This window comes from Carya illinoinensis, chromosome 13, assembly GCF_018687715.1.
Source record: "Carya illinoinensis cultivar Pawnee chromosome 13, C.illinoinensisPawnee_v1, whole genome shotgun sequence".
NCBI classification, from domain to species: Eukaryota; Viridiplantae; Streptophyta; class Magnoliopsida; order Fagales; family Juglandaceae; genus Carya; species Carya illinoinensis.
The window spans coordinates 5,032,708-5,057,540 of NC_056764.1; the positions used below are offsets into that span (position 1 = coordinate 5,032,708).

The 24,833-nt window shown below is 34.2% G+C and overlaps 1 protein-coding gene, 2 long non-coding RNA genes and 3 other non-coding genes across 11 annotated transcripts; 5 read left to right on the forward strand and 1 right to left on the reverse strand.

The window, feature by feature from the left end:
* Positions 1-2,196: 2,196 nt before the first annotated feature.
* On the reverse strand, positions 2,197-5,359 carry LOC122292399 (probable glucan endo-1,3-beta-glucosidase A6). 2 transcript variants are annotated; one of them, XM_043100738.1, is made up of 4 exons: positions 4,435-5,356; positions 3,045-4,346; positions 2,607-2,655; positions 2,197-2,456 (listed from the first exon to the last, which is right to left on the reverse strand). In XM_043100738.1, exons 1-3 carry the CDS (start codon positions 4,505-4,507, stop codon positions 2,618-2,620), a joined length of 1,413 nt encoding a protein of 470 aa, XP_042956672.1. In that variant the 5' UTR covers positions 4,508-5,356; the 3' UTR covers positions 2,197-2,456; positions 2,607-2,617. The 2 variants fall into 2 exon arrangements, with proteins under 2 accessions (XP_042956672.1, XP_042956673.1); XM_043100739.1 differs by lacking the exon at positions 2,607-2,655 and having other exon boundaries at positions 2,197-2,503; positions 4,435-5,359.
* A 4,182-nt stretch (positions 5,360-9,541) lies between these two features.
* LOC122292368 lies at positions 9,542-13,934 on the forward strand. Its single transcript, XR_006236916.1, has 2 exons — positions 9,542-9,720; positions 9,848-13,934. It is a non-coding gene; the product is annotated as an uncharacterized LOC122292368 (long non-coding RNA).
* Positions 11,199-11,276, forward strand: LOC122293070. The gene has a single exon (XR_006237127.1). It is a non-coding gene; the product is annotated as a small nucleolar RNA R160 (small nucleolar RNA).
* Positions 11,496-11,574, forward strand: LOC122293069. The gene has a single exon (XR_006237126.1). It is a non-coding gene; the product is annotated as a small nucleolar RNA R160 (small nucleolar RNA).
* On the forward strand, positions 12,632-12,712 carry LOC122293071. Its single transcript, XR_006237128.1, has one exon. It is a non-coding gene; the product is annotated as a small nucleolar RNA R160 (small nucleolar RNA).
* Positions 13,935-15,724: 1,790 nt separating the features above from the next.
* Positions 15,725-24,252, forward strand: LOC122291957. 5 transcript variants are annotated; one of them, XR_006236813.1, is made up of 7 exons: positions 15,725-16,110; positions 16,216-16,328; positions 19,093-19,219; positions 19,529-19,590; positions 20,830-20,928; positions 22,271-22,769; positions 23,909-24,252. It is a non-coding gene; the product is annotated as an uncharacterized LOC122291957 (long non-coding RNA). The 5 variants fall into 5 exon arrangements; XR_006236816.1 differs by lacking the exon at positions 16,216-16,328 and having other exon boundaries at positions 22,207-22,769; XR_006236815.1 differs by lacking the exon at positions 16,216-16,328 and having other exon boundaries at positions 15,727-16,110; positions 22,250-22,769.
* The last annotated feature ends 581 nt before the right edge of the window (positions 24,253-24,833 follow it).

The following is a 24,833-nucleotide window of genomic DNA, read 5'->3' on the forward strand; positions in this document are numbered from 1 at the left end:
ATATGTCATGGGCACCCTAGGCCTCATTTATATAGAACTCTAAGGCCATACAAGAGTCTTACTTGAGCAATGTGGGACTTAAACAAGTTTAACAAATTGTAAAATAAAAATATATATATTTATAAATATAAAATATATATATTTATAAATATAAATATAAAAAGCAGGGCGGGGTTGAGCCCTGCCCGCCCCCCGCCCCCGCTTAGTGTTTTTCATGTGGGGCGGGGTCCCCCGTTTGCCCATGCGGAGGCGGGGCGGACGGGGGCGGGGTAGCGGGGAGCGGGCCCCCGCTGCCCACCCCTACTTCTTTGATAAGACCAAGAGTTGTATGTGTCTAAGCAACGTGCAAAATGTTAGGCAATTTGTGATGTTGCAGTTCCAAAAATGATAAAATCATCAACAAAGAGAAAATGAGATAAAGAAGGTGGGCCTTCTAGAAATACTAATTCCTTTTATGTTGTTAAGCATTTCTTGTCTGAGAATTAGTCACGAAAGAGCAAAGGATTAAAGAGGAAATGTGACAATGGATATTAAAGAGGAAATGTGACAATGGATATTCTTATCTTATGCCATGAGATGGTTGAAGGAATCCAATTGGAGATCCATTAATGATGATGGAATAAGACACAGTTGTGATACATTCTTTTATCCAATTGACCCAAGTTTGATTGAAACCCAATTGACCCAAGTTTGATTGAAACCCAGATAATGGAAAATAGCAAGAATAAATAACCATTTCATGAAGTCAAAAGCATTTTCCATATCAATTTTGATGGCTATAAGACCTGTCTTGCCTCTTTTTCTTTTCACATGATGGAAAACTTCTTTGGGCCAGTATTGTGTTCTCTTGCATAAGTCTACAGGAACGAAAGCAGTTTAATATTGAGAGATAATTTTAGGGAGGATAGTCTTAAGTCTGTTAGCCAGAATTTTTTCTATGATTTTATAACAAATACTTGAGACTAATTGGACGAAAATGATGATCAGCATTAGGAGTTCCAGTCTTGGGAACAAGAGCAATATTTGTATGATTTAATTCCTCTAACAATTTTCCATGAGTGAAAAAACTATTTATGATCTTCTTTGATTAAGGCTTAGTTTGGATACAAAAACGGTTTTATCTCATCTCATCTCATCATTAAAACTTTTCTAAATTTTCACATAAAATATACTAAACAATTCAGCTTTTCAAATCTCAAAACAATAATAATATTAAAAAATAATATTCTAACAATATTTTATTAAACTTTTAATTTTCATCTAAAATCATCTCATCTCACTATTCAAACTACACCTAAATCCCAATAGAATTTAAAGAAGAGACCAGTAAAGCCATAAGGTCCTAGGGCTTTGGAAGAAGGAATTTGACTTATTGTACTCCTGAGCTCTCCACATAAGGGAATTTTACAGAGAAATTCATTATCATGATTGCAATTTTATTAGGAAAGAGGTTCTCTAGACCCCTTGAAGTTTCAGGATTAGTGGATTTGAAGGTATTGTGGAAATGATCTTGAAACTTATCAGACTGAGTCACTGAAGGGTCAGATGTCCATTGCCTAGTTCAGATTTTGAGGCTCTCAATGTTATTCTTTCTTCACCTTATGGAAGTATGGAAAAACTTTGTGTTGGAGGTCAGATGTTTTTAACCAGGTCCAGGTGATCCTTGATTTCTGGCACCAAAGTGATTCCTCTCTTCTAAGTTGCTCATTAAGATTTTCTCTAAGTTGTTAAACAGATTGACAATTTATATTATATATTAAGATTTGATCACTAAGATTATGCCTTATTATTTTTTTCCCTATTTTTAACCGATAGTATAAATTGAAAACCTCGATGTTAATTACCAATTGTTGTAATTTATGGTAAAAAATTAAATGCTAGTTTTTGTTTTTAGGAACAATTAGATTGAGGATGCAAGACATTACATTTTCATGATCAGAATAAAATCATTATCCACAATAGCGGTACCTCAAAAGCCTTTAATAGTACTCAAAAGTCATGAATATAAAAACTCAAGAGATTTCACAAAAACAATCTTATTATAAACATATGCGACTTAATATGATTCGTCAGATTATAAAGTTACTTTTATTTAAATTTATATCTAACAGATTAGATGAAATCACGTTAGTTTGTGAGATTATTTTATGTAATTCTTTTGTGGAGATAGAAATACTTTAAACCCAAACAACCACATAAAAGGAAACAAAAGTAGCCGTTAACTATCGACAAAAACATATAGCCGTTGGAAGGTTGCAGGTACCTGAAGAGTGCTTTGGGGGTCCAATCTAATGAATCCTTATTTGGGGGGGTGTTATCTAAGCTGTATCCCGCACCGGAATAAGTCCTACCTTTTTTAATTGTAAATAAATAAATAAAATCAGAGGCAGGCCAGCCAGCCAGTCGGCCAGCTGGCCAAACAGATACAACCAAAAGCCGGGTTGTATTGACTATCTCTCTCTCCTTCATAGTGTTACACCGGGAAACTTGCACGATCCATAACCTGAGATATCATTTATTAAACAAATCATCACATATCCCTATTTTTGGAGTTCTATTCACTCTTTAATATAAAAATACAAGTCATAGAAATTTGTGTTTTGAATCTCTCTCTCCTTCATAGTGTTACACCGGGAAACTTGCACGATCCATAACCCGAGATATCATTTATTAAGCAAATCATCACATATCCCTATTTTTGGAGTTCTATTCACTCTTTAATATAAAAATACAAGTCATAGAAATTTGTGTTTTGAATCAGTCTCCTCTGTTTTAACTCCAACCTTCACTCATGCGCCCTAACCCACCCACCATCTCTATCTAATCCTAAGAGGTAGCGAAATGGTATTGGAGCAAGCCGTATGAACCTAACGTCCTGAATTAGGTATTGAGAGAGTTTCCCTTAAATGGTATTGTGTTAGTTACTTCTAAATCTAGTTTTCTATTGCTATCAATTTTTTTTTTTTTAATTCTAATAATACTGAAATAGAAATATATATAAAGATAAGAGAAATGATAAATCAAAGGGGTACAGTGGTACTTACTTGGATCCTTGATTGTTTGAGTGGCGAGCCCATTGAAGTAGCAGGTCCCACCCACCTTTTTGAACTGAGCCCAATAAGAACTAAACGCGTAGCTCGCATGCCAAAACAACGAATCGGGTTTGTAACACCTTCCCCTCGGTTGGATCGGGTCACATGTTTTGTTTCCCTGCGAGCATGCGTACGATAACGCCGATCCCACCTCGCTCATATTTGCCACCTTCGCCACCATACACCATATTTTTCCCTTGTACGGTTCGTTGTTCGTCGGCTTCGGTAATGGCTTGTATTCCGACTCCGGCGTCTCTCCTGACAGGTCCATCTCGTACACATTCGACCCGTCCGGATTTAGCAACCCAAAATGCCGCTCAGTACCGGCACCTGTTTTCTGGTTCTCGTTGTACAGAGCGAATATGAAAGACGGCAGCACCCTACCCGGACGAGCCGGCGTCCCGACTGGAGGGTCCGATGTAAATTTCTTTACCACGTTGCGATTGTAAGTTGCAGCGTTGTAGATATTGCAACCAATCTGGTCATAGTCACCGCCGTTGGGCCAACCCGTTTCGGCGATCCAGATACGAATATCAGGGTAACCGAGTCTCTTCATACCGAAAATGACAGCGTCCACCATTTGGTCGAAGAGGTTGGTGTACGTCAATCCCGAAACCGGGTCCCAGTACGTGGTATTCTTGGACTCGAACAGAGCATAGTCTAGTTTGATATTGATGGGGTCCGTAGACCAAGGGAAGTAGGGGTACACATCCAGGAAGAAGAAGGATTTGGTTCGGTTCAAGAACTGCAACATGGGTTTTATGACCCGAGAAGCGATGTCGGACCGGAACGTACCGTTGGAAGGTGGAAATGACGACTCAAGGACGTCCATGGCGGATGGAGTCCCAACCTTGATCTTACGAATTCCATGGGCTCTGAGGGAGTTCTTGATTTTGCGCATGGCGGGGACGAGATCGTACCAGGTTTGTGTGTCGGAGTAGGAGCTAAGGATTTCGTTTCCAACGAGAAGGTACCGGATCATGGTATCCGGGTAAAAGGGCACGACGTTGGATAGGACCCACTGGTCGGCGAGGGTTTGGTTGTGGGAGATGTTGGAAATGAGCTGGTTGGGGACCATGATCGAGACTTGAATGTCTGTGTTTTTTAGGGCTTTGAGGATTTCTGGATTGGCATCATAGATTTTCACTCGCTTAGCTTTGAGGGATTTGATCAACTCTACCGACCGTGACGGTGATGGCAGATTATTCCCGAGCTGTCCATAGTTTACACCCACCTTGCCTGAGATCTCTGCGCCTGTAAGCAACACTAGTTAGAAAACACAAGAAATGCGGTAAAGCCACAAAACCATATATGAGATTTTGAGAGAAAAAAGTGAGCTTACTGGAAATGGAAACCAAAAGCGAGAGAGTGAGCAGAGGAACCAGAACCGAACCCAGACCCAGACTCATCTTCATTGGTACACTGCTTCTTGAAGGCACCCAAAGAAAGAGAAAAGAGAAAAAGGGAGAGAAATATAAGTTTAATATGAATATAAGGGTCTGTATCAGAAAGATAGAGATGTGGAGGATGGGGATTGGATCTGTCGGTGCAAGCAAGTATGGGGAAGATAGAAGCTTTTGGAAAGGAGGTGGGTTAGAAAGATGATAGGGAGTTGAACCAGGCCTTCCGACCAATGTGTCAAAGACTCAAAAACTAAGCTTTAAGGGTCTGAAGGGTTTGGAGAATAACACCTTTTTTTTTTAATCAACTCAGCTTCGTGGAAAGATAAAGAAAAGGAAAACACAGAGTCATGCTCGGAGAGAGTGAAATCGGAGTTGGACGGACAGGAATATATGTAAAAAAGGAAAAGAGAAATGGCAGATACAAACGAGAAGTGGTGGGGGCCTCTCCCAAGTATATGAAGCTTTTTGCTTGTCCTATGCAACTGTGTGAATGCATTAAAAGTAAACTTAGTTTGGTTTCCAAGAAGCAACAAAAAAGTTGGACACCGATGCGAAACAGTGTTACAGCGCAAGTAACCGTTAGGACTGATCTCGGCCCCTCAATCTGCAACCGCATAAATGAGCCTTCCAGGTAGAGGTACAGGTAGGTTAAAACTTAAAATGGCACATGCCCATTATACAGTTGTCGAGATCTAGTTTATCAAAGCCATCTGATGCTGCCAATTTCTAGTTGGAGCTGCTTTTTTAGCTACCCTTTGATCCCAACAATTTCTATTGGAAGCATCCGATTTTGGTACTTCTTTGACTCAAGTGCCATCCCTTAACATCCACGGTTAAATATATTGATAGACGTACGTTGATGGAGCTGGGAGTTCTAGAGCAGAACCGAATAGAGATATGTAAAACAGAAGCACTTTTTGTAGGTAGAGTCCGAGACTGTTTGTTGTGGGCATTTTAGTGGTAATTACTAACTAAATTATCTTCAAGTACTTACAAATCTAAGCCCAAATCTATTTTGTTGCAGAACAAGAGAAAAAAAGGGACTTGTTCGACCATTTTATGCTAACAAAAACTCTTTTTGATCGGTTCACCCTCTTTATCTCTGGATCTCCGAAACTTCTGCTTGCTTGCTGAAGCCAAATTCACCTGAAACCCCGCGCCAGAGGACCTTTCCGAGTCTGTGGATGTTCCAAAATTTCCTCTGTTTTTAACAAACCAAATCCTCCTGGCATTTGAGATCCAGCGCATGTTTTCGCAATTTGAAGGTAGTGTTTCTCGAATCTGATAATAATTGGTGGGTTCTCTGAGTTGGGGTTGAGGTTAGGTCCAATTATTGCACTTTTGATTTCTTGATAATTTGGGTTCAAACATGCACGATTATTATAAGTTAGATACAGTCTTATAACATGTAAATCCCTCCTACTAAAAAAAATTAAATCAATTATTATAAAAAATAAAAAATAAACAAATTTATGTAGATCAATTATTATAAAATTACAAATATTTGTTATTTCATCTTAAGATGCAGGATTCAGTAGAGGTTAGTACTATTTATTTGATGGCAAATGCTTGAAAATGAACGTGATGGTGGACCATCAAAACACATACCGCCATCCTTTCTTTTCTTAGGCTAGAGAACATTAGACAAATAAGCAGCCACCTGTTACGAGTTTGAGATGGGATAAAGAGAGAACTTTTGTAATTTTGTGGCAAATTATTGGTAAAATATTATTTTTTTTTCTTTTTAAGAAAGACTATTACGAAATCTTACACTAGACACTTCTACTTAATTAATATGTGATTTATCTCATTTAAAAATTATATTTGTAGACATTTTTGCATACTCTTTTGTACACTTTAGAGATGTGATTGATTGTATATTAAAAAAAATTGATCCAGTTAATCATATCAATAGAGTGTACAAAAAGTACATAAAAATGACTATACGTAACATTACTCTTTATCATTTTTGTCATTCCATTTAAGTCATTCTATATATTTTTTGAAATAAAATTCCTTCCATTCATATATCATAAAATCAATTCATACGGTCCATTTCTCTCATTACAATAGCAACAACATCATTTGGTCCCTCTTCCATCCATAGTTATTCATCCGCCATTTGTAATGGCTTTTTTGCTAATGCATAAGCTGTTCTATTTCATTTCCTATATATGAATTTAAATACACACACTTATATATATATATATATATATATAAACATTAAAATAGAATGAAAATAATCATAAATCATGTATTGATTAAGCAGATTACACAGATGTAAGCCTTTCATGTATAATTTCTCCTTTTGTTAGCATAGTATCCTCACAATGTGAATCCAATTTCTTTCTTCGAATTTTTTTGGGAGCATTAAATTCTGGAAAATTATTGGTAAAAGTGTACTATACAAGATAAGCAGTAACTTTTTTCAAAAAAATAATAATAATAGCTGTAGTTATGAGTGTAAAAGCACTGCATAATTATTTTAAAAAATAAATAGATCCCAGACTTACATGAAAAAAACTAATTTTTTAATAATAAATTATATTTTTTTTCAAAACGATTACACAACGCTTACACACTTTACGACTGTATGTAGCATTATTTTATATATATATATATATATCTTATTTTTAAATATCTTTATTTTTATTTGGTCCTTATTTTGTTTTGTTTAAAATTTAGGTTTGTAAATGATTATAAGCTATTAAAACTATTTCTTTATTTTAATTTTTTATATTTTTAGTATTTAAACTTTAAAGTTTATTTTCCCGTTAATTATTTGGCTCCTAAAGGCTAAAATAGACCTAAAAGTATTGTTAATGGATTATACATATGTAAAAATAAAGTAACATTTAACTTTTAGATATGAAAATAGGCTTGGAATGGATTAGCTAAACTCAAATTATTTGAGTTTAAGCTACAGCATTGGTAAATATACACTCAAATTTGGTTGTTATTGTTTAAGAAGTAAATGTTTATTTTATTACTTTATATTACTCATGATTATTAATTTAATTAGATTATGATTACTAATTAATAATAGGTAGAATAGTAAAGTATGATAAAATAAAATAAAATAATAATTAAAAAATTAAATATTTATTAATTATTCATTATTCATTACTATATAATGAATAAATGGATAATTCAATGTGAATATTTTTTTTATAAGCAATTCAATGTGAAGATTTAATGTGAATAGTTAAAATTAAATTTATCTTATATTATTTTATTGTTATATAATGAAAAAATAACTATTTCAATATAAAAATCTATGTAAATAGAATAGCTAAAAGTTAAATTTATATTACATTTATCAAAACTGTCCTTTAACTTTAGATAATCATTGAGGATGCTCTAAGAGCATTCGCATTTAGATCCGCGTATTCCCTTTATCCTTATAATTTAACGAAAACTTTACAGTTTTGAATGAAAAACACCTTCCATCCCAATCCCTAAAATGGGGATGACATTTACGAGTGCTGAAGAAGTTCTCCATATTTGGGGATTCACTGTATATCCCCAAATCTTATTTTTGGTTCCTGTCCCGCGTTTATTCTCTCTCAACGGTTGGGTGCCCGCGTCCGATTGTCCCTTCCTCGCAACACAGCCATCTGCACTACACAGACCTTAGCCACACCATCGTCGCGACCTCCCTTCTCCACCGTATGAAACTCAGCAAACCCAACAAATTCTCCTCTATTCCAACCCTCCAAAAAACAGATCATGCCATCGTATGAAACTCAGCAAACCACCAAATCCACCATGAATTGAAGCCACCATCGTGGGTCAACTCAAATCCGTCGTCGCCACCCTCAAGTCAGTCCAGTTTCGCCATCGACAGCTTCAATTTTCAGTGGGTAATGGATGGTTGATGAGGGAGAGAAAATCGAGGCCAACGGAATTGAGCTAGAGCATTTTCTCTCTGAACTACGAAAGCCGAAGGTTGGATTGATGGGGAAGAGAGAGAGTTAAGCGAAAGAGATAGTTGCATTGAGAGAAAAAAAAAATTAAAAAAAAAATTTGGGAAGTGAACATTTCTTAGGCAATGAAGTGAAGCAAATTCATAGTGGGAAGAATGGAAACAGGATTTCGGATTAAAAGAAGAGAAAGTGAACGAGGAATTGGAGGATTCTAGCATGAATTTCGGTTTGAAAAATAATACTGTACCTAGATGGCTTTTTTCTCAACCTGACCAGCTGTTGTATATATGGCTTTTTTCTTAGTTGTTTTTAGTTTTCTAGTAATAGTACCTACATGTTCTGATCTGCTGTTCTCCGGCCGTCTTCAACAGCCACATGCCCCTCCATCGGACTCCCCAACTGCCGATTTGCCGGTCGGTGGAAGAAAATTTTCATTCTGTGTGATGTGTGTATTTCACGCGCGGCTTACAAAGTGCGCGTGGGCTTCACACGCTGCCGCGCATTTGGGTATGTTCATGATAGTCTCCTACAGTTGGACGGATCAGCAAAATGTAATGCAACTCTCTCAACTACGGCTTTTAGTCATAGGTTTATACTCTATTTATTAGACTATGTTATAACCGCTTTTATGCGGCATCCTCATGTGGGATGGTTGGAGCCAATCTTTTGGCAAGATAATCCGTTTTGTTGTTTTTTTTTTTTTAGCGCTGCTTTTGTTTGTTTTGGAAAGACTGTTGGGGACTCCCACCCTATTGAATCTTGTGTCATCGTAATCACATAGTTTATCTATAAAATAGTTTGCTTGTTGAGAAAAAAATAATAATATAAATATTTAGTAGAAAATGATATTTAAAAAGAAAATAATAAGATAAAAGAATTAGTAGTTAAGATTGCAAATTGAAGTGAGATAAAAAAAGTAATGAAAAAAGAATAAAGAAATATTATTTAATAGAATAGAGATAGAGATGTAGAATAAGATGTATGAAATTTTTAGAAGATGAATAAAATTTAAAAATAAATTTAAAAAAATGTAATTTTAAGTTAAATTATAAAAAATTTTATGAGGATCGAACGTGGATGCTCTAATATTACAAACCAATTCTGCTATAGGTACCCGGCGTTGGTTACCTTTTGGGAAATCGGCTTCGGCTGAGCCTATATATTAAAAAAAAAAACAAAAAAAAAACAGAAGAAAAAATCAAGACCAGCTGATGAAGGGAAGGAAGGGGTAATTTTCTCGGAAAACACGAAATGAAACCCAACGAGAGATTGAGATAGCACCGATGGTCGTCATCGTGGGTATGAGAATTGTTTATTGTGATTCAGCTTAGTTGAGGTTTTTCCATTTTAATAGATCCCAGATGCTTTCTAAATCTGTAATTTTGGAAGTTTTATTTCTTGCCTTTAACGCCTCTAGCAACCTCAGGAAAGAAGTTTGCAAAGAAAGCGCACCCCGTCAGGCCTCAAGTTCCCTCAACCCTTCCTTTCATCCGGTTCCGCAAGTTCCATTCAGGGTCTCTTCAAAATCTTGAGTAGATTCTGTTTCTTAAACACCCTTCTCCATATGGTTCTGGATTTCTTTTCATTTACCGAAATAACTTTTTTTTTTAAATGTATGAGATTGATAATTAGACCATTTTTTTGTACTGGCTCGTAATTTGTTATGTCTGAAGCTGGTATTTCTAGGATTGTGAAGCCTTCTATGAACTGGATATTTGATAAATTGACGTTAAGAGTTTATTAGTTTCTTAGCTTTCAGTTATTTAGTTTTTATTTCGAATTCTGCAGTGGGGGCACAGTAGCTGATACTGCATTGAAATTATTACTTTGATATCTAATGGAAACCTTCTTTAGATGCATTGTCCTAAGAAGAAGATGGGAAGACGAGAAACAAAGAAGAAGATGGAAAGATGAAGTTGAGAATCGGCTGACTTGGTTTCGTGGCTTTGTGTCTGTGATGAAGGGAAGTGAATCTGTTTACATATGAAATACAGCGTTTCATTTGTCCACGTGGGACCCGTGTACACGGCGTGTTCCCTTCGGCGTGTGCAAACAGCATTTTTCATTACAAAAACCCTAAACCGAAATCAATACCCCACTGCCATACTCCCCGACGCCCTATAAAAACGCCAGTGATAAAGCTCAAATCATCTTAGCCGTCATGGATAAAGTTCCAGAAAGAATCGAATAAATCGTAAGAGAAACCCTAAAACGCAGTACGACTGCCGATAGGTATCTCGTCTCATCCTGCTAATTCGGTTAATATACTTTTTCTTTTTCTTTAATAGTTTCTTGTTGTTTTTGTTTGAAAAAAATGGATATATTATCCAGTATCTATGCACCAGATAGCCCCTTGCTTCTTCAAGTCTAGCGGCAAGGAAACATCGAGAAAAGGGTTTTATAGGGTGCTAAATTGAGAGTGGCAGTAACCGTATTTACGCTGTGCGATGAAGGACAAGCTCCTTGTACTACTCTGTTAATGCCACAAATAATGGAATTAATAGGAGATGCATTGAGTATAAACCACCGTTTGTGCATTTATTTTGGAAATTCATTTTTAGGATTGACTGCTCGCTGCTGCTTTTTCTGAGAATAAGAAACGCCCAAATCTTGCATTGAACCTGCTTTCTGCACAACTATTTGATGCTTGTGTTGCTTGCATTATGGGGTCCTCGATTCTTAGTTTTTTCATGTAGAGTGATGGTCTCTGTCTGTTATCAATATGATTTTTATTTTTTCATGGTTTCTGAGGGTAAGATGTTCTGGCAGGAAAGCATAGCAAAATGATGAGTTTTTCATATCTGAACATGATGTAGAATCCTTATCAGATTGGTCTTCAAAGTTCTCTGATTGCTCTGCTGACCTGCCTCAAGACCTTCGTACTCAATTCATCTAATGAATCTTTATGATATATTGTTACTTAATTAACTGAATCAGCAAAGCAAATTTTCGTGTAAGGCGATTCTTACATTTCATGTATGATGTTCGTGTATCTCCATGGGCCTCTATGAAGCTATCTATGTGATTTCTTCATTCATGGTTTCTAGGGATAAGCTGTTCTGGCAAGAGAGCAAAGCAAAATGATGAGATTTTTTTGTCTGAATATGATGTAGAACCTCATATCATATTGGTCTTCAAAGTTCTCTGATTGTTCTACTGACCTTGCTGAAGCCCTTATTTTGGTTTTTAATTCGGCTAAACACTCTCTCTAAGCCCTTAAATCTCTCTGAAATCACCCTCACACTATATCTCTCGGTGGGTGAAGTGACGTTGAGTTTAAAATTTTCAAACTGATGCCATTTTTGGCCATATTGATTTTAATTTTTAATCATTAGTTGATGCCTATTCCGCTTTTCTCAATCTCTGAATTTGTTAAATGTTTAATTTGTTAAATTTTTTTTCTGTATTCTTGCATGTGCAGAACAGGAGTTTTAAGTTTGTTTCTTGAGTTTCTTTGAATAATTAGAAGGTTTGCTTCCAATTTCTATACAGATAAATGAATGCTTTGGGGATTCTCTGTATTTATTATGAGTCATTTTACATACAACTATGAAGTGCGTAAACGCTGAGTAATCACTTTGAAAAATAGTGAGATTCACTATAAAAAAATTAATTAATTTTTTTTCATGTGGGTCTCATGTTTTATTCACTTTTTTTCAAAGCGATTACACAGCAGTTACACAATTCACGGTTGCAGATATCTTTGCTCATTTATTATTCACTTAGCAATGAATCCAGACACAAGTTTTTGTTCACAACATTCCGGGGAATTTAAGTGAATGCTGGCACAACAATTCATGGTCTGTCATGTACTTGTAGGCCAGAGTTTGTGTTCTGAAGGTTAACCTGATGTTAGATGGATTATCAAATTTGGTTGATCCTCTCCTTGATGTTTAATTCTTGGGTAATGATACCTTTACACCTTATTTACTATTGCTTTACTATTTCTTTTTCCTTTTGCTCTTTGAATCTAGATTGAAAATCCTAGAACATGACCTTCTTGCATAATCTAGAAGAAATAAATTGAATCAACCAATGTAATCATATAATTTAGTTAAAAATAAATTCAATTTTATAAAAATAATTTGTGTATGGCGATTCTTACATTTCATGTATGATGTTCATGTATCTCCATGGCCCTCTATGAAGCTATCTTTATGATTTCTTCATTCATGGTTTCTTGGGATAAGCTGTTCTGGCAAGAGAGCAAAGCAAAATGATGAGATTTTTTTTGTCTGTATATGATGTAGAACCTCAATATCATATTGGTCTTCAAAGTTCTCTGATTGTTCTACTGACTTTGCCGAAGCCCTTATTTTGGTCTATAATTTGACTGAACACTTTCTCTCCAATCCCTTAAATCTCTCTTAAATCTCACTCTCACTCTATAACATCTTGGTGGGTGAAGTGACATTGAGTTGAAAATTTTCAGATTGATGCCATTTCTGGCCATATTGATTTTAATTTTTAGGGTTTGCTACAAAGAAGTTATTATTTTTGCACACTCGGCATACCCCTAACATGGAGGTGATGTGGAGTAATTTTTATTAATAAAAAAAAAAAGCCAGAAGTTATAGCATACAATTTCTGGTCCTTCTTTCTTCTTGTTAGTTGTTCTTCTTCTTACTTATTCTTCAGCCGCATAGCATCATTGAAGATGATGTTTCAGGGTTTGCGCATTGAACTGGAGTTGCGATTCTTTTTAGACCGACAGAGACAAGTGGTATTGATTAGAGGTTCAAAATGGTTGCAACTGTTGGTTCTTAGAAGGGATACCCAAAATCAATTTTTCTTTTAAGAATAAGTTTTGAATCTGCTCTGTATTTGTAGCTATTGTGTGATATGCATCATTTCAATCTGATCTGAGGTGTTGTGGATTGGGTGGGTGGTTGGAGAATTTTAAACGAGATTTGAACTTCCTGAGTCAGATCTATGGCCCTTTCTCAACCTCTCTAGCTTCTAGTTCTTGATTTGGTGTCAGAACAGAGCAAATACGAACCTTAAAAGGAGAAAATGGATGGGAACCAGAGAGAAAACAGTAGCATAAATCATAGCACAAGTAACAGAAGAAAATGAAAGGAGAAAATACGAAAACCCTAACTGCTTGTCGGAACCTTGAAGGGAAAATGGAAGGGACCTCCATGACCTTGCCGCCGACTGAAGGAGAAAATATTGGAATGGTTTATCAGTATTCAGTGGCTTGGCTTGGTGACTGAAGGCTGAGCAATCTTTGACCTTGGTGCTCGCTGATGGAGAAAGGAGGGTTGATGTCTATTCATTTTCTCTCAATCTCTGAATTTGTTAAATGTTTAGTTTTGATAGAATACCGCAAGTGTTCATGAATCTGTTTTTTATGCATTCTTGCGGTTGCATAACAGGAGTTTTAAGTTTGTTTCTTGAGTTTCTTTGAATAATTTTAGAAGGTTTGCTTCCAATTTCTATAAAGATAAATTGAATGCTTTGGGGATTCTGTGTATTTATTATTATTATTCACTTGGCCATTAGTCGAGACTGAAGTTTTTGTTCACAACTTTCCGGGGAATTTGAGTGATGCTGGCACAAAAATTCATGGTCTGTTATGTAGTTGTATGCCAAACGTTTGTGTTCTGAAGGTTAACATGGCGTTGGATGGATCTTATCAAATTTGGTTGATCCTCTCCTTGATGTTGAAGTGTTCAACAGATTTAACAGGATTAGGTCTGCATATTTTACTAGCCTGAAAATGTGTGGCATTATGTCGTTCTGAGTCTTCTCCCCTGATACTTACCCAAAAATAAAGTATCTTCCTCTGTTGCTCATCTTAAACAGCAGTCTAATCATATTTTGAAGTTTGGCCAAGATCTAGGAAATACGACTTGGTGGTGTGTTAAGATGAGAATTCTGCACCTCTTAAATTGCACCAAAACATGATTGGTTGGTTCAAACCCTGAATCTTCATCCACAATGGCTTTTGGAGGCTGTTTTAATAGGTGATCGGATACTTGATAGAATGGCTGCCCTGTCCAAAGTTATGTATGGTCTGCCAAACTGATTTAAGGTCTAGTGCTGGCTATTTATATTTCAATTATATAATCAGAAGGCATTCCAATACGGTCCTATAATCTATTTTTTCTTATAATTTGAGGATCAATTTACTGTTATGACTAAAGTCGTCTCTATGCTACATCCGAATCTTTATTTTAGTGAAAAAGTTTATGATATGAACAGTGATTCTCCAAATATAAAGAATTATTATTTCTTCCATAAGTCATTTTTATCAATATTTTATTAATTTTAATTAAATTAATTCTTCTTCCAATTATTTACATTTTCTCTCATACCATATTTGTTATAATTTTAACTAATAGTTTTAAAAATAATTTAAATAACTACAAAAATATATAATTAAAAAAAACTAATTTTAAACATATTATCATAGCAGAAAAAATAAATAAATAAATTTTTGTTTAAAATATTCACTAGAATAATAGTTTAAAACATAAGAAGAAATATTGAGTAATTAAGTTTGTAAATTGAAATGAGAGAAAAAAGTAATAAAGAAAGAATAAATAAATATTATTTTAATATAATAGATAAATGATAAAGAATGAGATATATGAGGTTTTTTTAAATATGAGTCGAGGCCCTGTTTGGTTATTGAAGTGTATTGAGATCAACTGAACTATTGAAATTAATTCAGTTTAGTTTAATTTCAAGTTGAGTATAATATTCAAATACGTAACTTTCAAATAAAAAACTCATCTCAATTCAAAACATTTTTACACATGGGACTTATAAGTTTTTTCAATTCAATATTTCTTTACACGTGGGATTTACCATTTTTTTTAATTTTTTATAAATAAATTTAAACTCATCTTAACATCTAAATATATCTAAACTCATATTAGGTGGGTCATACAAAAATCACTTCACAATTTTAACTCACTACTATTAATAAAGAATTTAACTCATTTTAATTTAGTTCAACATCCAAACGTAACTTAAGATTTAGGAAAAACTTTTAATAAATATAATTTTTAGTTAAATTATAAAAAATTTTATAAAAAATAAGATGTGAATGCTCTCAAAACATCCTAATATTCCTTTAAATATCTCTTATATATTAAAAGTGAGAATCGGCGTGATACAGTGTTAGAAACAGTATTTAGCTACAGTATTAAAAACAGTAATTTTTCACTCGTTTTATCCTTCCGTATTATTACATAGTTACTTATTTAACCCTTTATTCTTTCTTTGTATCGGTTTTTATGAGGATGTTTTAGTCTTTAGCAAGATTGTGTCAGAGATTTTTTTACAGAAGAATTTTAGACCACAGAAATTTTTCATTCGGCTTCGTATTACTCCCGAGCTCTCTCTCTCTCTCTCTCTCAACCCAGACCCATTCTCTATTCTACCACTGTACCTCACGACCCTCGATTTTTCTTGATCTTGCTGAAACCCAAATCACCAAAACCGTGAGACCCAGCCCCAACACCTGCGATTTCTTTCATTCTCGACTTCGTATGTGGGGGAAGGGTCGAGGTCGGGATGACGTGGAGCTTGGACTCAACGAAGACAGAGCCGGAGGTGATGTAGCGGTAGAGCGGGACGAAGGCCGTACCATTGGGTGAGGTTAGCATCGTGATGAAGAAAAGGAAGAGAGAAACAATGGAGCCTATCGCCAAGGGGAAAATCCATTTCCTCTCTATGGTATGTGGATGCCCTATGTTCATGTAATAGCTCTTCAACCTCTTCATTTTTTTGAAAATTAAATTAAATTTCTATTTTTCTAAACGCTTCTCTCTCAAATTTCAGAGATAGGGAGAGAGGTGTTTATAGGGCTATCTTTGATCAGGGGGAAACTGGGAGAGAAAGTTAAGGAAAATGAGCCTCTGAGAGAGAGAGTTGAGTGGGGACCGTGGAAGGGGGTGGGTTTTGTAGTTATTCCTTCCTTCCCTTTCTCCTATTTGTTTTTTTTTGGGTTCGTATCTTGTTGTTGGTATCCTTTATATCATGTTCCTCAAATACGTTGGTGAATTGATAGAATAAGCATATTTATTTCTTCTGGATTTGTTTTTCTTTTTATTTCTTTCCTTTTGATCCGTCAGTTTGTCTGGAAATTGTAAAACAAGCACTCAAATTTTTTTTTTTTTTTTTTTTTTTATGTGTATGAACATTTGAGTTTAAGATTGCTTCTGGTTTATACTTATCAAAAGAAGATTGCTTCTGGTTTATTTTATATTTTCAGTTTATGGTTTTTGTATTTGTGACAGTTCAGCAATATATGGATTAAATTATGCTGAGGTTAGAATTTCTTGGTTCGGAATTTTATAGAAAAACTGGTTATTAGTATATTTTATATCTTATTCCTCTTTACTGGTTATTAGAAAAACTGGTTATTCCGCTTTTGTGAATTGGTACATTAAGCATCATAGAAATCAGTTAGTGAGGTTCAACTATTATTTTTATCTTCTTCCTCTTTACTTTTTCGTTGAAAATTGTTTCTTTTTTGTTGGAAAATGTCAGGATAAGGATTCTAATTTTTGTTTTTACATGTGGTTTAAGATGGCTTCTGGTTGCTCATATTATATTATGAGTTTATGGCTTTTGTATCTATGACAGTTTAGCAATGAATTAAATTATGTTGAGGTTTTGCTTTTGTTATTTTATTTTATACTAAACATAGAATGGTTATGATAACGAAGATTTCTGTATAATACTTTTGTTTTAAAAGAATACAGCATAAAAGTAGTTTGCATGGTATGGTTTGGGGTTCATGATGCTTTGAGATTTTTTTATTGTTTATTTTTTTTTTTTTTTGTGTTTCTTTGTCATCGTCTTTTTGCCTTTAGTTAATCTAATTGGTTGGTTTGTTTCTTGCGGGGAATTTACATTTTTTGATTTGCAGTTGATGATGCTATGAGGTTTGTACGTCTCTTTCAGTTTCTTTTCTCGGTTTTAATATGCATATTTTTTTATTTCATTCCTATTTTTGGATTTTTAGATTTTATTATTAATATGTTTAATTCAGTTTATATATTGTTGGATTTTCATTTCCAGCTTTTTGAAAAAAAACAGATGCTTTTATTTTTTTTGTTTGAAATGTTTAGGTTTGTCATTTGTATTTATTTTAGTTTGTATGTTTTTTAAGAATTTTAATTCATTTTTTTGTTTAAGATGTTTAGGATTTTTATTTCTATTTATTTTGGTTGAGAATTTGATTCAATAAATATTCCGCTTTTTAGAAATTCTGTAAGAGTTAAATCTTTCTGGATCATCAGAATATGCAGATTCATTTCTTTTCTTTGAATAGCGAAAATAGCAATTTCGTTTGGAGTGTTCAGTCTAAGGAGGAGGCAATAGGCTTTTATTAAAAATAAAGATACGTGTTTCGTTAATTAAAAACTGGTTTAAAATGTTTGGAAAAATCTAGGTATTAAAAAAAAGATGAGTTTTGATTCAGTAAAACTCAAGACTTTTGTTAAAAATAAAGATATTCTTTGAAAGAATACACCTCCTTGTGGGAGACTTAAAGGTGGCTTGCGTGCCACATCTTTTCAATATATCATATTTATTTATTTTAGTAGTTTTATATTTCTGATGTTCTGAACAGCTATAAACTGTATAATCTTGTTTGCCAGCAAGTCAGAAACTGGCTTGCCCACCACTCCATGCAAGCTGGAACTCCTCAAGGATGCGCTGGGTATAATCTATTATTGTTGTAGGAGACAACTTGTTATGTTCTAATTTCCCATATTTTGGCATGACAGATGACACCAATCTTGTTTCTCCATTTTCCTTGTTGCTGTTGGTGTGGGGTTGTTTTGCACCCTGTTTATGTCGTTTTATGTGATGCAATGTCTAATTTTTTTTTGTTCCAACTTCAATTAAGCTTGCTCTGAACAAATTTGGCAAATCTACAAATAGAATGAACTTCCATCCCTTTATGTTGTATTGGAAACTAATCTTTTGATATAAAAGAGTCAATGGCAGTGCACTGTGGGTAGGTTTAGCTTTTGTTCCTATGGGTTTTATTGATGTTTGTCGAATATGTTTCTCAAATTTTTTGGCTTTGTCTAGAATGATTAGTCTTCACCTTTATATATAGATCTTATATGATGGTTCTTAATCACACATTTTAACTACCATAAACAACCATCTAGGATACAATGGAGTGAAGAGATTGAGTGCAAGGAGGATTTCCTGGTTGAAACTCACGGACAAGGAGGATGCTTTTCATACCCCTGTTTGGGAATGATTGATTAAGTGCCTCTCATAATTTTTAGAACAGTACTGTTCAAGGATGTCTCTTAATTACAAACTGGCAGACATCTTCATCTCCAAATAAACTCATCCATACCATGATTGAGTGCAGATGTAGAAACTATATAGCTATAAAAACTTAGTACTACTTGAGATCACAAGGCCACTTCATCACACAGTTTCTTTAAAAATACTAGATTAGGATGTAAGCTACTTCATCACAGTGATCACACAGATTCTTTAAAATTAATTATTTAAAAAACTGATTTTAAATAATTTATTCAAGTGCAGGATTTCACAAGTGGGCTAACTTCATAAATAAGATTGGAGTGCTCTTCCATAAATTAATAAATCAAACATCTATTTAATTGGATCAAATATATATAATCCATTGCAATCATCTTATTCACTTTCTGATTTCTGTTTCAGGTGCTTCAGGGATCTTCATGCAATAGCAACAAATAGAGAGAATATATTGTGTTCTCTTTAGGGATGAGAAGACTTCTGAAGATGAAACCTATTGAAATAGTTTAGCAATGGGTTAAATTATGTTGAGGTTAATTTTATTTTTTTTTTAAGAAATTTTATTCTCTTGAACAGCATGAAAGTATTAGAAGGCAATAAGAAGAGGAAAAAAGTTAAATATTTTTCTATTTTTATTTTGTTATTTTATTTTATACCAAAAATTGAAAGGTTCTTTTATTGAGAATTCTATATGGTACTTTTGTTAAAGAAAATACAGAACAAAAGTAATTTCCACTGTATGGTTTGGGGTTGATGATGCTTTGAGTTTTTTTTTTTTTGGTTGGCATGTCATCATTTTTTTTCCTTTAATTAATCTGATTTATTGGTTTGTTTCCTGCAGGAAATCTGCACTTTTTGGTAGGGAATATGCACTTTTTGGTTTCGAGTTGATGGTGCTTTGAGGTTTGTATGTGTTTTAGATTTTTCCTGGTTAAATTCTGTTGAGGTTAAAATTTTTTTGTTAGTTAAGTATTTTTCTATTGTTATTTTGTTATTTTATTTTATGCAAAAAACTGAAAAGTTCTTTTAATGGAGAATTCTGTAAAGTATTTTTAAGAAAATACAGCACATAAGTAACTTGCACTATATGGTTTGGGTTGATGATGCTTTGAGGTCTTTTTTTTTTTTTTGTTTTGCATGTCATCGTTTTTTTTTCCTTTAGTTATTCTGATTTTTTTGTTTGTTTCTTGGCCGGGAATTTGCACTTTTTGGTAGGTAATGCAGTTTTTTGTTTGGAGTTGATGGTGCTTTTAGGTTTGTATGTCTTTCAGATATTTTGTTTGCAATTGATACAATAAGCATCGTAGATATCAATTAGTGTGATTCAACTACTAATTTTATCTTCTTGCTCTTTACTGTTTTGCTCAAAATTGGTTTTTTTTATTGGAAAATGGCAGAACAAGGATTCTAATTTTTTTAAATAAACAGTTGTTGTGGTAAAGTGCAATGTAATATAACAATTTATTTATACTAAAAGCTGGAATATGAGCACACCAATACATGGACCTGAATTTAACTGCATAAATAATCATTAGTCTCTCATAACTGACCTCTCTCTCTCTCTCTCTCTCTCTCTCTCTCTCTCTCTCTCTCTCTCTCTCTCATAAGGACTTTCCCTTGGTTTGCAAATCAACTCCTTTTGCAGGACTTGGTGATTCAGATGAGTAGTTCTATTCTTATAACAATTTGTTTGTTTCGTGGAGTTTGTGTATGTTGTAGATGAACCTTTGTAGAAGCTTTATTTTGTATGCAGAAAACTTTCTATTTCGTTTGGAATATAAATTTTTCACTTCGGGGTGGAGGTTCTGTTGGATGTTCCATGATTTATTCAGTTTCCGTCAAGTACAGCTTTTACCATTTGTAACATTCCCATTTATATATATGGTAGATATATAAGTTTGTGTTGTGGAGGTGAATTGTTATTGTGGTGGATGGTATATATATGGGTTCTAAAGTGGTAGGAAATTTCTATATATCTCTCTCCCTCTCTCTTACTCAGTTACTCGCCGAAGCAAGAAAATGCTAATGCCAAAAAGAAACTAATTAAAAACGAGAAGGATATGTTATGTTTTCAGTCACATTCTATTATCTATATCTAATTGATTTCATTTTTTATTACTTTTTCCGGCTACCATTATGCAGGTTTACGAGGGAACAAGTTGAACAACTTGACAAGAACAAGCAATGGTCCAGGGCACTTGATGGTTCTGATTACCTCCCAAGAATGGTACCTATCTTTGGGTAAGATAATTATACTTCTCCTGATCAAAGTTTCGTGGCCATGGATCTGTAAATGCTTGATTATTTGCGCGGGCTTGTTTAATCGAAATGAATGATCATTTGATTTTTAGTTTCCTTTTGTAGGTTTTGTATACAATCTTGTTGCTTTATTTTGCAATAATTAAATTCTTATTGACTTTTGGCGTGGTTTTGCTGATTGAAGATATTTTTTGAACTTCTAATTGTAAATAATTTGTAGCTAGCTATTTCACGGAGTTCAATTAAATGGTAACATTGTCTGTGTGTGGATTATAAACACTCTACTATCCAAAGCGAAAGTAGCTTTGATTTTTGCTATGATAAAAGATGATTTTTTTTTTTTTCTTTTTGGTGGCAAACTACAACGCTTCTGTGCATTTTTAGCTAATAATCTGGAATGAGATGCTCTAAAATGTAAAATGGTCATGAGGGAGCAGCCAAGTTCCAAAACAGCTTCGGTAATAATGGTTATACTGTCTTTCATTATTGCTGCTATGGAGGGCATTGTTTTTTTTTTTTTTTCATTTCTTGCTTTTGAAGAACTTAAAGAAAAGCCTGCTGTGGAGAGCATTGTTTTTTAATTGGAAGAATGGTCTTTGAGGCTGTGGGTGTGTGTGTCTTGCCACACTACCTATTCAGTTTGACAACCCGTTTTTACTATTTTGGTGTAGAAGGTAGGAAGTTTTCTGGTCATCTCAGAAGTAACAATTTGAGGTCATATTCTTGTCTTTGGTCTACCAAGGCAGTGATAATATTTCTGGGTTGATTCTGGTGAATATTGCTTCCTTGGTGACTTGTGGCCTGCAGTTGCTGACAAGGAACTACTTGTCAAAGCAAAAAAAAAGAAAAAACAAAAACTATGGGGCAATCCTTGCTACTTCTGGTTTGAGATGCAATTTTTTGTGTATGTATCTTATTTCTCATTTTCATACTCACTTGGACAATCTCCCTTTTGAGCACCTTCATAAAAGAATCAAAACTGAAGTCAGTGTTCTTAATTATAAATAGTCACACGAAGCAAACTTTTTGTTGATTTTCTTTTGAGTCTAGCCTCGGGCCCATTTCAGAGAACCAGTTAGATAAGCAGCTTTAGCTGAGCTAACATTCTTCATAGATGTGATTTCAGATATAGGTTTTATTGTTTTACTTGGTTAATAATGTTAGGAATGATTCTATTCTTTTATATGGAGAATGTTTATTCTTTTAATGGAGAATTCTGTATGGTACTTTTGTTCAAGAAACATGTACATGTACATGCAGTGTAATTAATTGTTTGTGGACATGATCAAGTGATGGGTTGCAGCTGTTCATGTTGTGGTTGCAGCTGTTTTGAACTCAGGTGACAAGTTGGTATTTGGAGCAAACCATGCTTATGTATCCTTTTATTTAGGTTTTGGGTGTTTACTTCAATTAGTTCTATGGTGTTGAATCTGGGTTAGAGCATGAGGAGAGCAGTTTAATAAATGGGTTTAAATTTTTGTTTCTTTGCATGTCATGGTTTTCTGCAGCATTGGGTTTATTTTTACACATATTTCCTTCTAAGACCCTCATTTCTTGGTTTCTTTTAATTTTAATTTTTGGGGTGTCTACGAGTGGGACGTGAAGAAAACCCTCAGTTGATCTCCATTGCAGTAGATATCCGTCACTGGTTGCATATAGGGGCTAACCTAGAGAAATTACGTTAAGGAATAAAGTCTCCTTTGATTTCTGGCGGAGCTTGACTGGTACATCTTCAATGTGTTCAATTGAAATTAAAATATGGGCCTACTCTGCAGCAGAAACCGTCATTTCAGAGGAGTAGAGGCTGAAGAGAATGCGCACACGTAAGTTCTCTCTTTTTTTTTTTATTTTTTTTATTTGATTTTTTATGTTTGGTAAAAGACATCCTTGGTTATGCCCATGTATGGAATAATTGTAGAGCAACTTTATGTGGCATATAGCTTTATCTTTCTTTTCAATGTGTGTCTTGCGGGATGCAAAAATTGAAAGGAGAATTGAGGAAGAAACAAAAGCTGAAAAGCATATCCAGAAACTTCTATTACTTGGTACACGTAACTTAGACAGTAACACTGGTTACTATTTTTTTGTTTGTATCCACCAAAATTATCTACTTGTTAATTGAAGCTCATGAGGAAAAAAAAAAAAAAAAAGGATCCTATTTTAATGATCGAAGACAGCACAGGGCCTTGTACATGGTTCTGGTGGTGGTGCTTTGCAAAAACTAGACAGAAATAACAAATGTGATTTTTTATAGAATTTGTTTGTTCTTAAATGTTGTTTTTATTTTTATTTTTTGGTACATATGGCTTTAAGATGAGTTTTGGGAAATTAAATTTTTTCTTTATTTTATAAAGGACCAGTTTTTCTCTTTTGTGGGATTCCCATCTGACTGTTGGTATCCTTTAATAGATTCTGCAAGTTTGGCTTATACACACATCGTTATATAAGTTACTTTACAAAAATGCTTTCAATTTAAAACATAGTTGTATGAATGGTTGTAAAAATGTCGAATGTCTATTATTTTCCTAACTTTCATATATCCAACCGTTGCCATAGGCTATTACCTTTAGTCCTGGATAATCTTTTGTATGTCTGCCCTTAGCTGGACAATCATCAATGTTAACTTTCACTTGTGAATGGTTCTACCAGTACTTGATTTTGTTCGTTTCTCTTAAAGGCATGCTTGAGTATAGTTGGTTTATTAGGTTTGAAGTAATGATAGCTACTCCAACACTCCAAATACTTGATATTGCTACATCCATTAGCGATCATTTCTGGATGTTTTATAGCTATAATTCATTAAGAAATCCAGGGAAAATGGTTGAAAACTTGAAGAACCAGAGAGAGAAGAACTTGCTGCTGTCTGTTACAGTTTTTGCTGGTCTGTTTCAATTTTCTGTTCTATTTTGGATTTCTGTTGCCCATTTTTTGTGTGATTTTGTGTGGCTTCTCTGACTTGCAGCTTCCATTGAAAAGAAAAGAAGAAAACCATGAAGAAATCTGGAAGTTTGGACTCTCGTTGGACTGGAAAAGAAGTGAAAGAGCAGCAAAGGAAATTGAGTGTTAACTAGACAAAAGACATGTTGCTTTTGTAGCCTTCTAAAGCAAAAAAAGGATTACTTATAGAAGAAAGGAAATTGAGTTTATAATTTTAATTGTTGAGAAGTTTATGTGGTTTGTTCACTGCTGTCAAAACATTGTATTTTTTTCCCCTTTTAGGATTAATTAACTTGGTATGTGTGTACTGTTGAAAAAATAGAATACGTTGCTGAAAACTGTGTTTTTCAATGTATTTGTTTGTCTACAGCTGTTGGTATTTATACGTGATGTAAAGGAATAAAAACAATTGAGTTGGTTACAAATCACCGTAGACATCAATAACAAATTTGTCTACTGTTAGCTTTTAGAACTTGTACTCGATTGTGCTGTGCTCTGCTGTTGAGTGGTACCCGTGATACCCTTTTGTTGTAAATCATGATCACTCTGTAATTGTCCTTCCATTATTTGCTGTAGTGTCATGCGGAGTGCCCTCATTCTGTTTGTGAAAAGGTGGCATAGAGTCTGTTATTTCATTATGTACTACTAATAATGTATTTAGCATATCATTTTTACAGGTTGAGGGTGTTAAGCTCAATGTAAATTCTATACTCCACTTGAATTATTAGAGTGTTTTCCCAATGTTAAATTTTTGATTAGGATCAATTTTTTATCAAAAATATTAGTTTTTTCTAAAATAACCAATTGACCTAACTAAGCAAACGCGCATCGCATGTTGCACCTCAACTAGTATATATATATATATCAATATTTCTTGTGACCAGGTCAATACTGAGGTTAAATTTTTGAATTTGACAATGATAGATGGTGATGCAATAAAAGAATATATA